The 17,659-nt window shown below is 39.0% G+C and overlaps 1 protein-coding gene and 1 long non-coding RNA gene across 5 annotated transcripts; both read right to left on the bottom strand.

Moving 5' to 3' along the window:
• Nucleotides 1-675: 675 nt before the first annotated feature.
• LOC149753366 (uncharacterized) lies at nucleotides 676-2,502 on the bottom strand. Of its 2 annotated transcripts, XR_016395736.1 has the most exons (3): nucleotides 2,271-2,490; nucleotides 1,276-1,328; nucleotides 676-1,023 (listed from the first exon to the last, which is right to left on the bottom strand). It is a non-coding gene; the product is annotated as an uncharacterized LOC149753366 (long non-coding RNA). The 2 variants fall into 2 exon arrangements; XR_016395735.1 differs by lacking the exon at nucleotides 1,276-1,328 and having other exon boundaries at nucleotides 2,271-2,502.
• Nucleotides 2,503-4,273: 1,771 nt separating this feature from the next.
• On the bottom strand, nucleotides 4,274-14,221 carry LOC103695983 (UDP-N-acetylmuramoyl-L-alanyl-D-glutamate--2,6-diaminopimelate ligase MurE homolog, chloroplastic-like). 3 transcript variants are annotated; one of them, XR_015987912.2, is made up of 5 exons: nucleotides 11,830-14,221; nucleotides 10,678-10,794; nucleotides 10,350-10,422; nucleotides 9,724-9,867; nucleotides 4,274-5,063 (listed from the first exon to the last, which is right to left on the bottom strand). XR_015987912.2 is itself a non-coding variant. In XM_008777448.5 (5 exons), exons 1-5 carry the CDS (start codon nucleotides 13,295-13,297, stop codon nucleotides 4,980-4,982), a joined length of 1,989 nt encoding a protein of 662 aa, XP_008775670.4. In that variant the 5' UTR covers nucleotides 13,298-14,220; the 3' UTR covers nucleotides 4,274-4,979. The 3 variants fall into 3 exon arrangements, 1 of the variants encoding a protein (XP_008775670.4); XM_008777448.5 differs by having other exon boundaries at nucleotides 10,350-10,525; nucleotides 11,830-14,220; XR_015987913.2 differs by lacking the exon at nucleotides 10,350-10,422 and having other exon boundaries at nucleotides 11,830-14,220.
• Between the last annotated feature and the right edge of the window lie 3,438 nt (nucleotides 14,222-17,659).

Raw genomic sequence — 17,659 nt, 5'->3', positions numbered from 1 at the left:
GACCTAATTGCCACCCCTAAAGGTAAGAGAAGTAAGAAGCCCTTGAGAAGGATCACGCCTGGGATTTAAGTTGCTACCTGAAGGCCCAAAACCCATTGATTAGTGATAGGTTTATAAAAAAAATATCATCTGAATGGACAAAATAGAGCATTAGAAAGGACACCTCACCGTTAGGGGTTTCACACAAGCATATGGTATTGACTAAGATGAGACTTTTGCTTATGTGAACCAAGATGAACTTCGTCAGAGTATTTCTTTCGATTGCTGCTGTCACGTGGGCTCGAGATCACGAGCCGGGGGTCCGCGCCAACCGCCGCACACCCGTAGGAAACTCTCCCCACGAGCATGCAAGGCATCTTAACCAAATCTAAAAAATGTAACTATAATAATTCAACTGAAATAAATGCAATTTTATTCCATTGACTGACACAAATTATAAAGTCTCATAGTTCTAAATATGCAGCGGAACAATAAAGATAAAACATCAATTTAAAAAAAAACCTAATCTAAGATAACTTGTGCCATAATTCTTTTATTCGCTCTTCCATATTGTAAAACCCCGGATCGAGCTAATTCTTCGGATCTGTAAAAACAGTAAGAAATCGTATAATGAGCTAGACAACCCAGTAAGTAATAAATACTTTAACTAGATAATTCATATAATAACATAAAATATAAAATACAAATTATGATGAATCAGCATAAAGACATAATCAATTTTTTTTCAAACACAAATTCATTGAAATCCGTATCTTTCAAATATTCATATGCATAATCGTAAATCTGATTCAAAATAAATCACATTCATCTCGACAGCCTTTAACTATGACCATACTTATACCCTGTGGCTAGGCCAGAAACAGAACCACACTTATACCCTGCGGAGTGGGCCAGAATACCACACTTATACCCTGCGGAGCGAGCCAGAATACCACACTTATACCCTATGGTGAGGCTAGAATTGCCAATGCATAATTCCCAATTGGCAGGGTCCAGAACATAGTCAGGCTGAGAGCTCCAAATCTGATGCACATCAAAATTCTTTTGTAACATAATAGATATATCATAATCCGATTTAACTATGCATATACGATGCAAGAACAGTAAATATAACAATAGTCCAAAACATATTATTCTAATTCACATATCTATTTTTTTCTTCAAATCATCATCTCGTAAAATTCATAATTCACATATAAATTCATTAACAATTTATTCGATACAAAAATAATATTATATAAATGAGGAGTCTAGAGAAGGCAGTTCATTACTTACATCGAACGCGATCCACAACAAATCCAATTAATCTTACAAATTCCTTGCAGAACCTAATATACAAAAATCATATTTTCTTTTTAAAATTCATCACAATATATATATATATGTATGTATATATATATATGTATGTATGTATGTATGTATATATATATGTATGTATATATATGTATGTATGTATGTATGTATGTATGTATGTATGTATATATATATATATATATATATATATATATATATATATATATATATATATATATATATATATATATATATATATAACTTAAATCTTAACATCCTTCCATAGCCGACCCTGCAGAAGTGTCTAGCATCCCGGGTTGGGGTTCGGATTCGGGTTCATACCCGTAAACCACCCTCTCCCTCTATTTATTTATTTATTTATTTATTCTTTCTTTATTTCTTTTCTTTTTATTTCTTTTCTTTTCTTTTCTTTTTCTTTTCTTTTCTTTCCTTTTTCTTTTCTTTTTCTTTCTTTTCTTTTCTTTTCTTTTTCTTTTCTTTTCTTTCCTTTTTCTTTTCTTTTCTTTTCTTCTCTTCTTCTCTAGAATCTTCTCCCGACTTCTTTCTTCCTTCCCTCCTTTCTTTCTTCTTTCTTTTTCTTTCTCCTGCGAATGGAGGTCGGCGAGCTCGGGAGAGGTCAAGTCATGCTGCCGGCTCTCTCCTTCTTCCTGCGGAGGAGGTATGCGCACGGGAGAAGAGAAAAAGCCTGCACTTTCTCCTTCTTCCCTCTCTTCTTCTTTCTTTCTCCTTCCACTATTCCTTCTCTGTTTTCACTGAACAGAGAAGATGAACAAGGGATGGGGGTGCTCTTCGGTCCTCAAGGTGGCCGCCACTGAGGGCCGGCGGTGCCTGTGGCCGAAGGAATGCCGACTGCCACGGGTGCCTCCCCCTCCTTTTCCTTCTCTCTTCTTCTTCTTCTTCTTCTTCTTCTTTTTTCAAATGGTATAATCAAAGAAATGAAGGGTAGAAACCCTTACCTCAGCCCCGGCGAAGATCCAACGGCTTCTTTTCGGCGGAAATGGAGAAAGAGGAAGACCCGTGCCATGGCTTCTCGACTCTCTCTCTCTCCCTCTCTCTCGGCCGACAGCCCAAGGAAGAAGAACCCCCAACCAGGAGGGGACTTGGGTGTGGCGGCTCCTCTTCGGGTGGCCTCAAAGGCGAAGGAGAAGAAGCCCTAAAACAGGGCCGGTCAAATGGACCGAGCCCAGTTTCAGGGTCTCACAGCTGCAAAGCAAGGGTATGTGAAGAATGCCTTCCTATACGGGGAACTTCAAGAAGACCCCTTGGACATGCAAAGAAAGGGGAGTATGGCCCGGTTTGCCGGCTTGAAATCCAATGCTTAAGAGCTTGGTTTGACAAACTAACTTTTGCAGTATCCAGTATTCGCTTTCTAAGAAGCCCGGCTCAAGGAAAGATACCAGAACTACCATCATGTTTGCATACGTAGATGACATAATTCTTATAAGCGATGATCAAGATACTGTAAATAATGTAATAAAATAGTTGAAGGCCATTTTTGACATTAAGGACCTCGACGATATGTTTTGTACTTGCTGACCTTGCTTCAAAGCTTATTTGGACCCTTATTGAGTTTCTCCAGATCTAAAGGGAGCAGAGCCCATTGAAGTTATCGGATGCATGAAAGACATGTTGTTATCTCACAATAACAAGGACCAACATCTCTTATACAATTGGACTTGCTAGCCAATTCACGCACGCTCTATGAACATCTCACATGAATGTTGTGAATATGACATTACGATATTTAAATTTATCCCTGGAAGAGGTATTCTATTATACCAGAATAATCAATTGAAGATTGTTGGTGGGGGTGGCTATCAGATTGGTTCGGACAAGATATGAGTTAGGCTGGATATAGGATAGGTCAAAAATCTACCGATCCAAATTTGACCAGTTTATTAAACGAGTCAAAATTTCATATCCGAATCCGACTGTTTTATTAAATAGGTAAATCAAGCCTGATCTACAACAGGTTGAAACAAATTTAATAGGTTAAACATTGCCACCGCTAGTTGTTAGGCATTCTGATGCTGATTAGAAAGTTGCCAGAGAGAGATTACTCTACTAACGGGTATGGAACTATGATTAGAGGCCACTTAGTTACATGGAAGAGTAAAAAAATAGTGTAGTATCTCATTCAATTATCGAAGCAGAGTATAAAGCAATAGTATCCATAACATGTACATTGGTATGGTTAAAAGCTTAAGGATATGCGCTTTGATCATGATGTTCCTTTAAAATGAGGTGGGACAACCATACTGCTACACATTTCTTCGAATTCTGTACTCCATGACCCTGAGAATGTGCAAACCAAGATAATTTCTACTTTATATTTGCTAGCGAACACCAATTGGCAGATATATTTACCAAATCTGTTGGAAGAAATAGACAAGAATAGACACACCAACTCGAAAACCTTCGAGACTGACAACCTTGATTATTGTACAAAGATCTTCAAAAATTTCCTCATAGAATGTACTGTAGTTTACACTTGCCGAAAAAAATTAAGGCTCTCGCAGAGAGACGTAAATCTTGGAGGGAAAAGGTTCTAATGTGTTTTTTGCAGGACTGAACATAGATGAAGGTGATGTTGGAGGCAACCTAGAAAAGAGAATTATGCGGCTCAGTACGTGATGATGGTGGGAGCAGGGGTGACGACACAGGGCATTTGCCGATGCTAAGCCGATGACATTTAAAACTATTGAAACTATACAAGCCGTGCAAGTCTAGCATTTCTTGGAGAAATTATACCCCATCTGCATCCACCACGTGGCTATCCATGCAGCTAATCACAACCTCTTATTCCTATAGAACCCATTCATAAAGCATTCATCTTGATGCACCCCTGTATAAATGAGCGGCTGTAATTATCTACATGCACGGCCACATAATATATGCAGTGCAGGATATAATTTCTCCATTTCCTGCTGGAATTTCTAAGAGATGAGGAACACCAGAATGGTAGCAATAATTTAAGAAAGTTTTATTATAATCTGTAAGTTGCAGTACATTGTATTTCAGGAACACCAGAATTTCAGGAACGCAGCATACATGTCCAAATATAGATGTAAATATAAAGTCTCGACACATGTCATCATAGTTTCAATCCCTTACTCTTATCCATATTGCAATGGCACTATGATCCAAACAAGTGTTTGATCCACTTCAGAGAGTTGTAATATAGATGGCAAAATAAATGAAAGTTATAAAAAGGCAATTAGCTTGAGGTGCAGCCAGGAGCCCAGATTAAAAGATAAATATATCAGAATTCCAAATATCACAAAAGCTTGCTCATGACTGCAAGGTTTGATGAAGACATCAATCTTTTCAATGGTCAGCAAGGGGTCTATATCATGGCATGATTAGAGATCTAGCAAGCGTTTGTGACTACTGTCAGAAAAGTGCTCCATCGTAATCTTTATTTTCCAGAAAATTGGTCAAGCCATAACACTGGCAGTCAGCATAGGATAAGGAAATCCTTTGTCATGCAGCCTCATGGTTCATACACAAAAATGTCTTTCCATAAGAGAAAAATATATCTTCATGCATATCTTGATAAGTATATCTGATTATATCAATACTTGCTTCTAAATCATGGGGAAAGTTGCAAGGGTAAGAACTTAGCTACTTGCCAAATGTATTCCAGTCCATAAAGCTTGCTATTATCATGTAGAACAAGCATTCACTCGGCCTGCTAACGTGCGCCAAGATTCAACCTCACCAGAGGATACTGGTAAATCTCTATTAACCTGTTCCAGGTTAGCAGAACAAAAGAGATGGTTATTCTAAGTAGCTCTACAAAAAACATCAGTTATCAGTGAATGTCACACATGAAATGCACATGCTTTTTTAAAATAAACATAAAATATATTTAAATAAATCATAATGCTGGAGGAAGGATTTGAACCATCAACCTTGTGGTTAATAACCAAATGCTCCAGATTTGACCAGATAGGAGAAATTTAAGGAAGGGAAATGTGGAACGGGAAAATGCAGATGGGAAATCCAGACAATGAGACATGCATCACACATGGACACATTAGCAGAGTTCACATGACATAGTAGAATAGATATTCAGTAGAAAATTATTAGGACACAAGATGTTCATAGTTAAAATGACTTAATCTTAGTGTTGTTCTATTGCTGTTTCAGAACACAGCTATGAGATAAGGTTAATTGTTAGGATGTTTATTGTTTCTGCATCCTATATGTCACGTAACAATTCTACTTCCTAAAAAATAAACAAGTGCCATTCAGATTCAAAATAAATAAGAGAAGGTATGAAGATGAAGGCATATGAGAGAGAACGATTCATAGGAATGAAGATGAAGGTATGGCACAACCTCTCATTATGTCCAAGCATACAATATCACTAGTGCCATCTCATGGAAAGCCATAAAGCCAACATTATCACAACTTCTCTACCTTTAGACAAAGATTTGGTTACCCCTAAATTGTAACAACCCAGGACCTCACCCAAAATGACTAGCTGGAAGGTATTATTTGGGTTCCTTGATCCTGTATAAGTACCCAAGATCTACCCAGCGAATAACCGATGTGGGACTAAACACACGCCCGCACGGATCCTCACATACTCCCCCCGTTCAAGTCCTGACGTCCTCGTCAGGCTAAGGGTTCATATCTATTCAAATCAAATTACAAATACCACGATTGACCCGTGGTCAGCCCCAATGGATCCGTGCTGCAGTGTCCCCTAGTCCACATAGGTTATAAGCCGGGTCCGCTCTGATACCATTTGTAACAACCCAGGACCTCACCCAAAATGGCTAGCCGGAAGGTATTATTTGGGTTCCTTGATCCTGTATAAGTACCCAAGATCTACCCAGCGAATAACCGATATTGGACTAAACACACGCCCGCACGGATCCTCACATAAATGGTCCATCAGATTGTAACAAAAGTTTTATATGCGTCATCATCATATGCTCCAAAAGTGGCCATGTTTACCATAGTCTAAAAACTTGTACTGCAAACCCAGAAAAGTTTGTCACACACCAAAAGTGGTAAGGAATCAAGACTTTTCTCAAAATTTAAAACCAAAAGTTTTCCATCTCCTTCCTGACACAGATAATTATAGATTTGGAAGCATCCATTTAGGTAGTCATATTAAGAAATTAATAGACATGAGCAGATTATATAGATGTCAACTCCAGAGAAAACTTTTCCTAAACAAAAAGCTCTGCATGCTCAAATACCCACTATGTTCACCTCTACCTTAAATGGCATTTCTGCAAATTAACTCTGATAAACAAGCTACTATTATCATCATCTCTCTAACTAGAAAAACGCATGGTTAGGGTACCAGAAATGTGGCTGTCAATAATGAAGTTCCCTCTTAACTTGGGCTACAAAAATTAACTCTGGTTTACCAGACCAAACATCCACTCAAAAAGTTGGGGCCCTCTTCCTGAGCATTAGGTCATAATCAAACAAAGCCAAGAGCCAAAAAATGGTCTTCCGGACAGAAGCGCTTCATCCTCTTCCTTCCAACTCGATCTGACTTCGTGACAGTATGCAAAAGTTGCTCTCTTCAAAGTCAGATCGATAGAAATGGTATTGAATCTTCTCCCAAAAAATCAATTCTCTGTTTTCTATTCTAAAAAGTAGTTCTATAAATCAACCACAAGGAAAGGTCTCCTTGTGGTATCTACTAATTATCTCAATACCATTTGATGGATTTCCAGCACCTTTCTGACAGAAATTATTGGCAATTGACATGGTTAATGGCTGGTCAACAATTAAGATACATTGCTCAAGTTACTTGGTGGATTAAAGACCATGCATCAATGAAGCTAATAATATCAAAATGTCACTTGGATATAGCTACAAAATTTATTCTTTCTGAAGCTGGAATCATCAAATAGTAAATTTGAGCTTTAAGACATGGAAAATTAGAAATTGAAAGTTTGATACTACACCAGCCGAAAAACTTACTTGGCTGGCCTTCAATGAATAAATTTGAAAGGACATTTAATCTCAAAACATAAATGATAAAAAACCATGCCAATGCCACTGTAACTTGCATGAGTTCTCAAAGTTCAGAAAACTGGAATTTCATTTGGTCAGGCTTCAAAGCCTCTAATGCCATACAGGTACGCCATATTTGTCAGCCTTGTAGGCTCTTAACAAATTGACTACGAATAGGGGTTGACTTGGTGAAACAAAATACATGAGAGCCTCATCAGGCAAATCATGAAATTGATAGACTATAGTGAACATCGCACCAAAGATCAAAACAAAATATGGCATAAGTTCTATACATTGCTTCATTTGGTGGCAGAAGAACAAACAATTACAAAAGATGATTTGTAATGGGATAGGGGAACTCAAGAGATTAATTGCTTAATAAAATGAGAGAGGCTCCAAATAAGGAACAGTATCATACAGTCTCCCATATTCTAAAATGTGGTTGCTGACAAACTATACAGGGTACAAAATCCATGTCATGAGGCAGCAATATGTATTACCATGTTTGTAATAATCCACTGTTTTTGGTCAGCATGGATTGATATGATATTTGAATAAAGAAACTCAAGCCTGTTCAGTATTTTGTTTGAGTAGGTCCCCAGACCCCTTGATTCTCATGAAAACTCTACAAAGAATGTTGGAAGCCAAGAGGAGTTGGGTTGGCATAATTCGAGACATAAAAATGAATAAGGGGTAATTCAAAATTCATAGAGTTGAAAATGGACGAACTTATAGTATTCTTACTCTGCTTGAAACAGTATGATATGCTGTATAAACATAAATATATATTTTCTGCATTAAATCCATGGATCGTCAGTTAAACAAAAGATTCAATGATTTCTATGTGAGAAAACTCAGAAAACAAATTGGGATTTTCCCAATTTCTTCCTCCAATATTTCATAAATTTGAAGCAAACCAAAATGACCCACCCAAACAAATTCAAACGTGATATGTATTCAGGTAAAAGTGATCTATATCAAGGTTTATAATTCTGGTTTCAATACTTGTACCAATACTCAATCAGTGCCCCTTGGTATCGACACTCGGTAAGGGGGAGTATTGGTTCCTTATCGATACAAGTTGGTGTGCCTGGTATGGATTGTTATGGTTTGGTATTGCAGACCATGATCTATACGAATCCCAAAAGTTTGTTTAATTTTTGCATGATACACAACTATTAAACTATAATTTCAAAACAACTATTATATTTATAATGATTAGTTAATATGTTCCAAATACTGCAAGTAACAAGCTAAGTACATATGTAAAGTTGCATTACAAGATTTTTAAATATTTATCATTAGATTATTGTTTAATAATAATGAAAAATATAAATATAAATTTGGGCATTATGCTATAAGAATATAACATTGGTAGTCTCAAGGTCAGCGGAACTAGTACTAGAACCGGTACCAATTGTCCAATGGTATGGTATGGTACGGTATGGTATGGTAAGGTACCGGTTGTCCAACGGTATGGTACGGTACGGTTGGTACACTGTGAGATGCCGGCTCGCGGTGTACCAACAAAGTAGAGCCAGAAAGTGAAGGGGACAGGGAGAAGAAAAGAGAAAAAAAGAGAGAAATAGGGAGGGAGGGAGGGAGGGAGGGTTGAGAGAGAGAGAGTGGGAAAGGGCTTTCGAGCCCCCCTCTCTCTAGCCGCGGCGCAATGAAAGAGAGGAAAAGAAAGAGAAAGAGAGGAAATGAGGGAGAGAGAGAGAGAGAGAAAGAGGGAAGAAGTGAGGGAGAGAGAAAGGCCGAGAGAGGGAGACAGAGAGGGCTTTCGAACCCCCTCTACTCCAACATGGCGTAACAGGGGCGTAACCCCTATTTCAAAATGAAGCAGGGCTCCATCACCCTTTTTTTTGAAATTTTTTAAAGTTGTTCCCCAACTTCACTTAAATAAAGAGGATGGAGCCCCTGTTTCACTTCGAAACAGGGGCTTTGCCTCTATTATGCCATGCCAAAGGAGAGGAGGCTTGAAAGCCCTCTCCCTCTCCCTCTCCCTCCCTCCCTTCCTTCCTCTCCCTCTCTCTCCCTCTTTTTCTCTCTTTCCTTCTCCCTCTCTCCCTCCCTTGCTGCTGTCTCAAACCGTGGGGCGGAACCGTGCTGGTTAGCCCCTAGAATGGCTCGGTACACCTGGAAACAGGCAGTTCGGGGCGGTATAGCAAATCATGGGTAGTCTTAATGAATGTTAAATTACTTATGGTCAGAGAACCAATATTACAATTCTAATTTTTCTCTCCTATCAAGCTACGTTCAGCATTTTGTCCAAGTATATTGCACTTCTAAAATAAAGTAAACAAGTTTAAAGTGATTCCAAGATCACACTAAAGGAATCACAAAAAAAATATAAAATGAAAATACACAATTGGAATTGCATCTAAAACTCAAACATTCAACAGTAATTTTGGCACATACCACCATAGGAATTCGCTTATCTAATTTTGCCCTGTGCAGCTCGTCAACATGTTGCAAGGCTTCTCTACACTCTTCCCTATCATCAATGTATCTTTTCTTCACACCTTCAATTTGATATGATTCATGACCTCTGCCTAGGACAAACTGCAATAGAGTTCTCATGTCAAAAGCAAATTTTTTGAAACATTAAAAATGTTAGTCTAGGGCAAATTGCAATATGCTCGAAACAATTAAATGTTCACACAAGAGATTGAAGAGAAAAAAATGCTATAACATTTTAGGGAAAAAGATTTGCTTAAAAGATGATCAAAGGGAAGTAAAAGGTGCCTAGTGTTTTGAAAAATGCTCATGCTTATAAAAAGCACGGAAACGAGAATTTCCTGTCAAATCCAAAGCCATGACTTGATGAAAGTACTGCTCATATGTATTTTGTTTGTCAAGTTGTAAATGTGGTTTTCAATTCATATCAGTATACATGTTTGTGTGTTAATTAATACATGTGACTGACTCAAGTCAACACCCATGTTAAATCCTTGCCTGAATATAGAAACAAAAGAGAGATGGTTCTTAATCATGTTTGAACATAGAATCTAAGGATAGAATAATGTTGGTCGAAAAGAACGTACAATCATATCACCTTCCTTTCCCATGGCTACAGCAGCTCGTATAGCTACTCGTCTAATATCATGAAGGAAAAGCCTACATCCATTTGGAAGAACAGGGTAGAGAAAATTTTCATCATATTGCAAATAATCTTGCAAGGTCAACCCAATGCCAGCCAGCATGTCATCAAAGATGTTAACTGTGTGATGTATTAACACATTAATTTCATATCAGCATTGAATTCAATAACTCAATAGTAAAATATCAACTAATTCTTTATTCCTATAACATAAGATTAATGGACAGCATAAGAAGTTCTTAAGTAATATAAAGGGCACCTCAAAAACATACATTGGTTTTCTGACTTTGGATTGCCAGATGTCAAAATAATTACATCACTTTTTTCTGAAGCAAGTTTTGTCAGAATTGGTCTCTTCCCTTTGTCAGTTTCTCCAGCACATCCAAATACTGGATAGAGTGCATCAAAAAACATGGTGAGCCCACATTAATAACTGAAAAAATTCTGGGATTGGATAATGAAAACGAAAGCATATCAAAAGAATGTACAACAAGCCATATCTTATTAGTTCAGGTTGGCCACATGGAGTATAGTTTGTCACTAGTTTCTTTTTAAGTCCAAACTTCCAATAAGTTATGTCGATACACTTGAGAACAAAGATAATATAAGATGTCACCAACATAATGTACAAATCTTTGCCACTAACAGCCTGAATTAGCAATAGAAAATTAATATCATTTACACATACAACATCAAAAATATACTATTAACAAAAAAAAATGCACATATCAAACAAATAGAAACAAAATCTGTTGTTTCCAGTGAATACTTCGTTCAAAAGAATTTCTAGCAAAAGCATAAAAAAATTTGTTATTTCAGTATTAGCCATAGAAAACCGCGATAATTACTCATAAAATTCATTCAATATGGGAAAACTACAAAGATAGAAAGGACATGACCAAAGACCCGGACTTTAGGATGGTTGTTGCTGGTAGGTGCTAGATTTTTGACATTTCTGTTCCTAAGGTGGAACTGAAAGCATCTTGGGTTGGTCTGTGTCAAGCCCGACGTGTTCTACAGGCCAGTGCAATCTTGCTCGAGGGTGACTCGGCTACGATGATCAACTGGATCTAGGGAGCACCGATGGCATGAGTGACTGCCACCCGTTACTTCGGAATATTCGAGCCATGGTGGGTGGAGACGTTGCCTTCCAGGCCAGACATATCTACAGGGAGGCCAATGGAGCTACAAACTGGGTGGCCTCGTATGTAGCCGATCACTCTAGGAGAGTTCTCTAGGTTGGGGAGAGGGAGCTGCCTAGAGCACTCCAAAACTTATTATTGTTTGATTTTTTTTGAATGCATCCATAGTGTATGAGTCATCTATTGTAGCACAAAAAACACACACACACACACAACAGAAAGGACAAGAAAAGCACAAAACTGAAAAGGAAAGGAATAGAGAGACCACAGAAAATAGTGTACCTGTGATGATTCTCCGTGCTCCTAGTTCCCTTGCGGCATCCAACAGTCTAGAAAAAGAATCTGGTGAATGTGCATAATCTACAACTAGTGCAAAGTTTTGCCCTTCATTTATGAGCTCGAATCTACCAGGGACACCATCCATTGCTTCAATGCCCCTAACAATATTCCCTGATGGGGCATCCATTGCAATCCCAACAGCCACTGCAGCTAGTATGTTATATATGTTATATCTCCCAACCAAACTTGAAGAAATTTCCAACATTCCTTTTGGTGTGTTGATCACAACCCGTGTCTTAAACAATGAGAGTGTAATCTTCATAGGGTACACATCAGCATCCTTATTCTCCATCGCAAATGTCACAACAGGAACATCTGGATTCCCCTGCGCAATAAAAAATGATGCATTTGGGTCGTCAATATTCACAATTTTCCTGTGAAATCTCGGGTCGACCATCCTTGCAAACATCTTAGCCTTGCTACTTCTATACTCCTCCTCCGTCCCATGGAAATCCAGGTGGTCTCTTGTCAGATTCATGAAGACCGCAATATCAAAATCTATCTCGTCACATCTCCCCACTGACAACCCCACAGAAGAAACCTCCATGACCACTGCCTCAGTCCGATTGCGTGCCATCTCTGCCATCAGTTCCTGGACCATGACTGCATTAGGAGTTGTGTTGGGAGCTTCCAGCTGATAATTTCCATGAACATAATACCCCACTGATCCCAGCATTCCCGTCTTCTTCCCCAATGCCTCGCTGACTGCCCGAATCAAGTGTGCCGTTGTGGTCTTACCATTCGTTCCTGTGATCCCAGTCACAAGCAAGCTCTTTGATGGATGCCCATAAAAGGTTGCAGCAAGAACAGGGAGCACCGAATTAGTATCCTCCATCACTAAAAGAGCCTTGCAGGCTAATGTTTCATTTATACCAAGCTCTCTACTAGCCACCACTGCAACAGCTCCCCTTTCGATGGCCTCGGCAACATAACAGTGCCCATCGGTTTTGTAGCCGGCACAGCAAACAAAGACATTTCCTGGTATCACCTTCCTTGAGTCATTCTGAATTCCAGTGACCAAAACCTCCATATCTCCATACACCGACACTGGTGCTACTCCGCTCTCATCTATAAGCTCAGCAAACGTCATTCGGAACTTGGGCTCTAGAATTTGAACCCGGGATTTTGGTAAACTAACAAGCCCACTATCACTGGATGACATCGACTCCTTTTCAACCACCTCTTCAGGAGGCAATTTCACAGGATTATCTCGAAAAGATCCTACCTCTGAGGTCAAAATCGGATTTTGGAGCTGGAGAACGCCACCCCGGGAGGACTCTTTATGGGATTCCTGGTGGATTTCGCCATTGGCGCCAAGCGCTGACGGGAAAAAGAAGGCTCGACGCCCGAGGGAGAGAAGAGGGGAGGATGGTTTGGATAATGAGAGGAGGGAGAAAGTGGGAAGAGCCATTGGAGATGGAGAAGGGTTTGAGGGTTTCTAGGGTTTTAAAAATCGCGAGTTTGGAGAACTCAAGCCATCGGCAGCCATGGAGGCTGAAATTAAAAACAGGGAAGGAGACGTGGTTGGGCATATGGAGAACGGGGAAGGCGTTTGAAACGCAGAACCTACCTTCGGGGAAGAGTAGTCCGGCTTCCAGAACAGGGAGAGGGCGGACAAGGGATCCAAGATGGATCGCATGCTTGCATTTACGCCGCCTTCCTACTTCCCCTGCTTACAGGGCGTTAAGAGCTCCCGGCACGGTTTGAATCAGGTGCGGAAGAATCCGCTTGAGCGGACTCTCGAACTCAACCTTTTTTTTTCTTAAGGCTGCATGAATTTGTTACGGGAGAAATATAAAAATTTCTTTATTCAATTATTCTGCTTTTATTTATCAAATTTTAAAAATACTTGTGAGGTATGTGTTTAGTTCCATATCGGTTATTCGCTGCATAGATTTTGGGATGAAGAAGACCAAATAATATCTTTTGGCTAGGTTTTTGGATAAGGTCCTCAGTTGCGATAAAAGATATCAGAACAGATCTGGCTCATTACATATGTAGACTCGAAGACACCGCAACACGGATTTATTGGGCTGGCCACAGCCGATCATGGTATTTGTGATTAGATTTAAATGAATTTGAACTCTTAGCTTGACGAGGATGTCAGGACTTAAATGAGGGGAGTATGTGAGGATCGTGCAAGCATATGTTTAGTTTCTAAATAATACCTTCTAGCCAATCTTTTTCGGTGAAGTTCAAAAATATGGAACCCTAGCTGGTTTGGGTGTAAGAAATGGCAGCATAAGACATCAAAAGCCTTTTTTTGATTCTTCATTGATAAATTAATTAGTGCATTTAGAAACCTTAGCCTCCAAGCTCAATAAGAATTTGCATGGCCAAAAATTATAATCATGCATCATTATATTACAGTAATGTTTTGCCAGGGAAAACATGCCAAATTAAAGAAATTAAGAATTAGTTTACCTCCCCATCAGTGGCAAGCACAACTGTGCATTCGGAATAAAATAATTAATTGTTATATATATATATATATATATATATATATATATGTCATTTATTTGATCTTTTGACAATAGTATATCTGAAGTTCAAAAGTAGTATAAATTAAATAAGTGAATGGTTAGGATTCATCTTCCCACTTCTACAAAAAGTAACAGGTAAAAGACCATACGAAACTCATTTATGTGTATATCTTATGTCCAAATACAACCTAAACAATATGATATCTACTGCCTCTGGCCAACAACTACCCCACATATCATTTGAAAATTCTTTAGGATATGGAGAAGTATAATGGGTTGGCAGTAGGATATTTATTTAATGACCTCCAATATAATGGAGGTTATTATTGGAAGGAAAACAGAATCTTAGTAGAAGGGAATAGAGAATAGAAAGAATAGGAAGAATAACTGGGAATAGAGGGAAGAGGAAGATATCTTCATGAGCACTTTGTGAGGCTGAAGGGGGCAAGTAAATTTTCCATCTATTCATCCTCAAGTTGAAAAATTGAACAACTCTTCCTGATTTTTTAAGATTCAAGCTGTATGGTGAAGGAAAGAGCAATTTCAGAGCGCTTCGCAAAGCCATCTATCTTTCCAGGATAGATGCCCATATCCATTCCCAATTTCCAGGATAGAGAACTAACCACATCACACTGAAGTCTTGAGCATCTTCTTTTAGGCTTCGATGGCTTAACTCTTTTGTAATAGCTTCGATGGCTTAACTCTTTTGTAATAGCTCCAGCCCTATGTGGCCAGAACGAACTGATTCATAAGGGACAAATCTGTGACCCCAAGACCTCCTTCCTCTTTTTCTATACAAACTATTTTCCAATTTTCCTTGGGGAAGATACCATTTGAAGATGCTTAATTTTTCCAAAGGAATGCTCTTCGACACTTGTCAATCCTCTTAATCATCCAACTTAGTAATTTAAACAAGGACATGAAGTGAAACAGAATTGTAAAGAGAACTGAATTGATAAGAGTGAGTCTACCACCAAATGAGCGAAGTTTACTTTTCATATTTTTATCATATTATATATTAACTATACTAGATAATATTATATTACATTATAGTATGTTATAATAATATTATACTATATAATAGTACATTACTATATTATATTATATTGTATCACATTATATTATATTGCTATGCTATAGTATACAATATTGTATTACACTATATTACAATATTATATCACCTTATATTACATTATTATAATATTATACTATGTAATAATATTTTAATATGTAATAATATGTAATATTCTACTATATCAAACTCTACTATATAATACTATGTAATTTCTTTATTGTTATTTTATTATACCAAAAATACTTCCTTAAAATATTATTTTAATATTTTAATATCACAATAATATTTAAATGTGTCATATACAATATTATATTGCACTATATTATAATAATTGTGGAGTGATTGATTAAAACCCCTATTTGATTTTGATGAGCTCAAAGCGTTTGAGTATATCTTATGTTTACTAATGAATTCAATTAAGTGTTTCAGTGAAAATCGTGTCTAAGTGTTTCTAGATTTGGTTCAAGATATTTTGGATAAGGTATGAAGTCAGTTTGAACCAAAGTCTGAGACTTGAGTCGACTCCAGGATATTACGAGTCGACTCTAAGCGTATCAGAATCACTGGCACGGGCTCGAGTCGACTTCAGACCAGTACGAGTCGACTCCGACTGAGAACAGACAGACGAACAGAAAGCATCAACTCAAAACCTGTCAGCGAGTCGACTCCTGAAGTGCGCGAGTCGACTCCGATGCTTACCGAGTCGACTCCGGAGTAAGATGAGTCGACTCCAAGAAGCTACAGACAGAAAAGTCAGAGAGCGTTTTTTCGACCCTGAGATTCGAGTCGACTCCTGTGGAACGCGAGTCGACTCCGATGGTTGGCAGGTCGACTCCAAAGAAAGTGAGAGTCGACTCTTAGTGGAACACAAGGCAAAAGTCAGAGAACCGTTTTCGGACTCTGAGATTCGAGTCGACTCCCGCAATACGCGAGTCGACTCCAAGACAGCGCGACCCAAAAAGACAGAAGATCAATTTGTTGTCTCTGAGAGTCGAGTCGACTCCCAGACAGCTCGAGTCGACTCCAAGGCAGCGGTACACCAAAAAGGCAGAAGACTAAGTTTCGAAAACTGAGAGCCGAGTCGACTCCGGGAAAGTTCGAGTCGACTCCAAGACTGGACGAGCCAAAAGACAGAAGATCGGGAGTTCGGGCTCTGAGCGCCGAGTCGACTCCCAGGACTGTCGAGTCGACTCGAGCGGACCAAATTGAAAAGTTGATCTACGGATTTCATGGGAGGAGCCGACTCCGAAAATGCCAAGTCAGCTCCAGAAGTTGGCGAGTCAACTCCGGGTCAAGACGAGTCGACTCCCAGTCGAAGAAGCTACTTTAATTCAAATTCGGAACAGTTGCCGAGTCGACTCCAGAAAAGCATGAGTCGACTCCCGCTACAGCCGAGTCGACTCCTGATCGCGCGAGTCGACTCCGACCCCAACGGACACATTGTCAGGTTGTGCAGAGTGTGCAGAACGGGCAGAAAAAGGTGTCTAACGGCTAGTTTTCGTGGGGGATGGCTTAAATAGCCACAGAGGACTGTAGCAAGGCAGAGAACTACCATTCCATTCAAAGAGATCAAGCATTTATTCTCTGCAAACTTGCTTTCAACGAAAAAGAAGGAAGAGCGCCATTAACTCAATCCAACAACCTCTTCCCAGCATTGAAAGAAGTCTCCTCCTGCATTCAAGTCGATCAGACGTTCCAGAGGAGACTCAAAGTTCAAGAAGCCTTATTCTACTCCAACGCAAAAGTGTTTGAGGGCTCTTAACTTCTCTCTAGTTTATATTGTAGCAAATCTGCTTTTTAAGAAGCTCAGTTTTTCTGTTTGTTTCTTATTCTTTCCATATTGTCTTTGCTTGATTCAATCGGGGGATTGAATCAAGGGTGTAGAGGTTGGTTGGTGAGCCGAGTGTAAAACCAACGTGTAAGGGTTTGATTGTGATCCCGGAAAAACAATCGGGGTTGGTTCTAGTCGGTGAGCCTGGGAAAACCGACCGAGTTCGTTGTGAGCTCGTAAAACAACAAGTTTGGTTGTGAGCTTGGAAAACAACCGGCTGTAATCCAAGGGGTTATAGTGAATTCCCAAGTGAGACTTGGGGAGTGGACGTAGGAGCAAGGGTTAGCTCCGAACCACTATAAACATCGTGTTTGTGATTGCTTGTCTCTCTTTCTCTCATTCTCATTTCACTCACAGCACATAGCAACTAATTAATCACCTTGC

Source organism: Phoenix dactylifera, chromosome 6, assembly GCF_051530095.1.
Source record: "Phoenix dactylifera cultivar Ajwa chromosome 6, Ajwa_hap1_PhDact_Kaust_v1.1, whole genome shotgun sequence".
Taxonomy (NCBI): domain Eukaryota; kingdom Viridiplantae; phylum Streptophyta; class Magnoliopsida; order Arecales; family Arecaceae; genus Phoenix; species Phoenix dactylifera.
Note: the sequence above shows the minus strand (reverse complement) of the source record. Positions and strands in the feature narration are given on the sequence as shown.

Coding starts and splice junctions, on each gene's coding strand:
- LOC103695983 (XM_008777448.5), bottom strand. CDS start 13,297: ATGGCTCTTCCCACTTTCTCCCTCCTCTCATTATCCAAACCATCCTCC. Junction 10,795..11,829: donor AGCACGGAGAATCATCACAG/GTACACTATTTT, acceptor CACTCTATCCAG/TATTTGGATGTGCTGGAGAA. Junction 10,526..10,677: donor TCCAAAGTCAGAAAACCAAT/GTATGTTTTTGA, acceptor TACATCACACAG/TTAACATCTTTGATGACATG.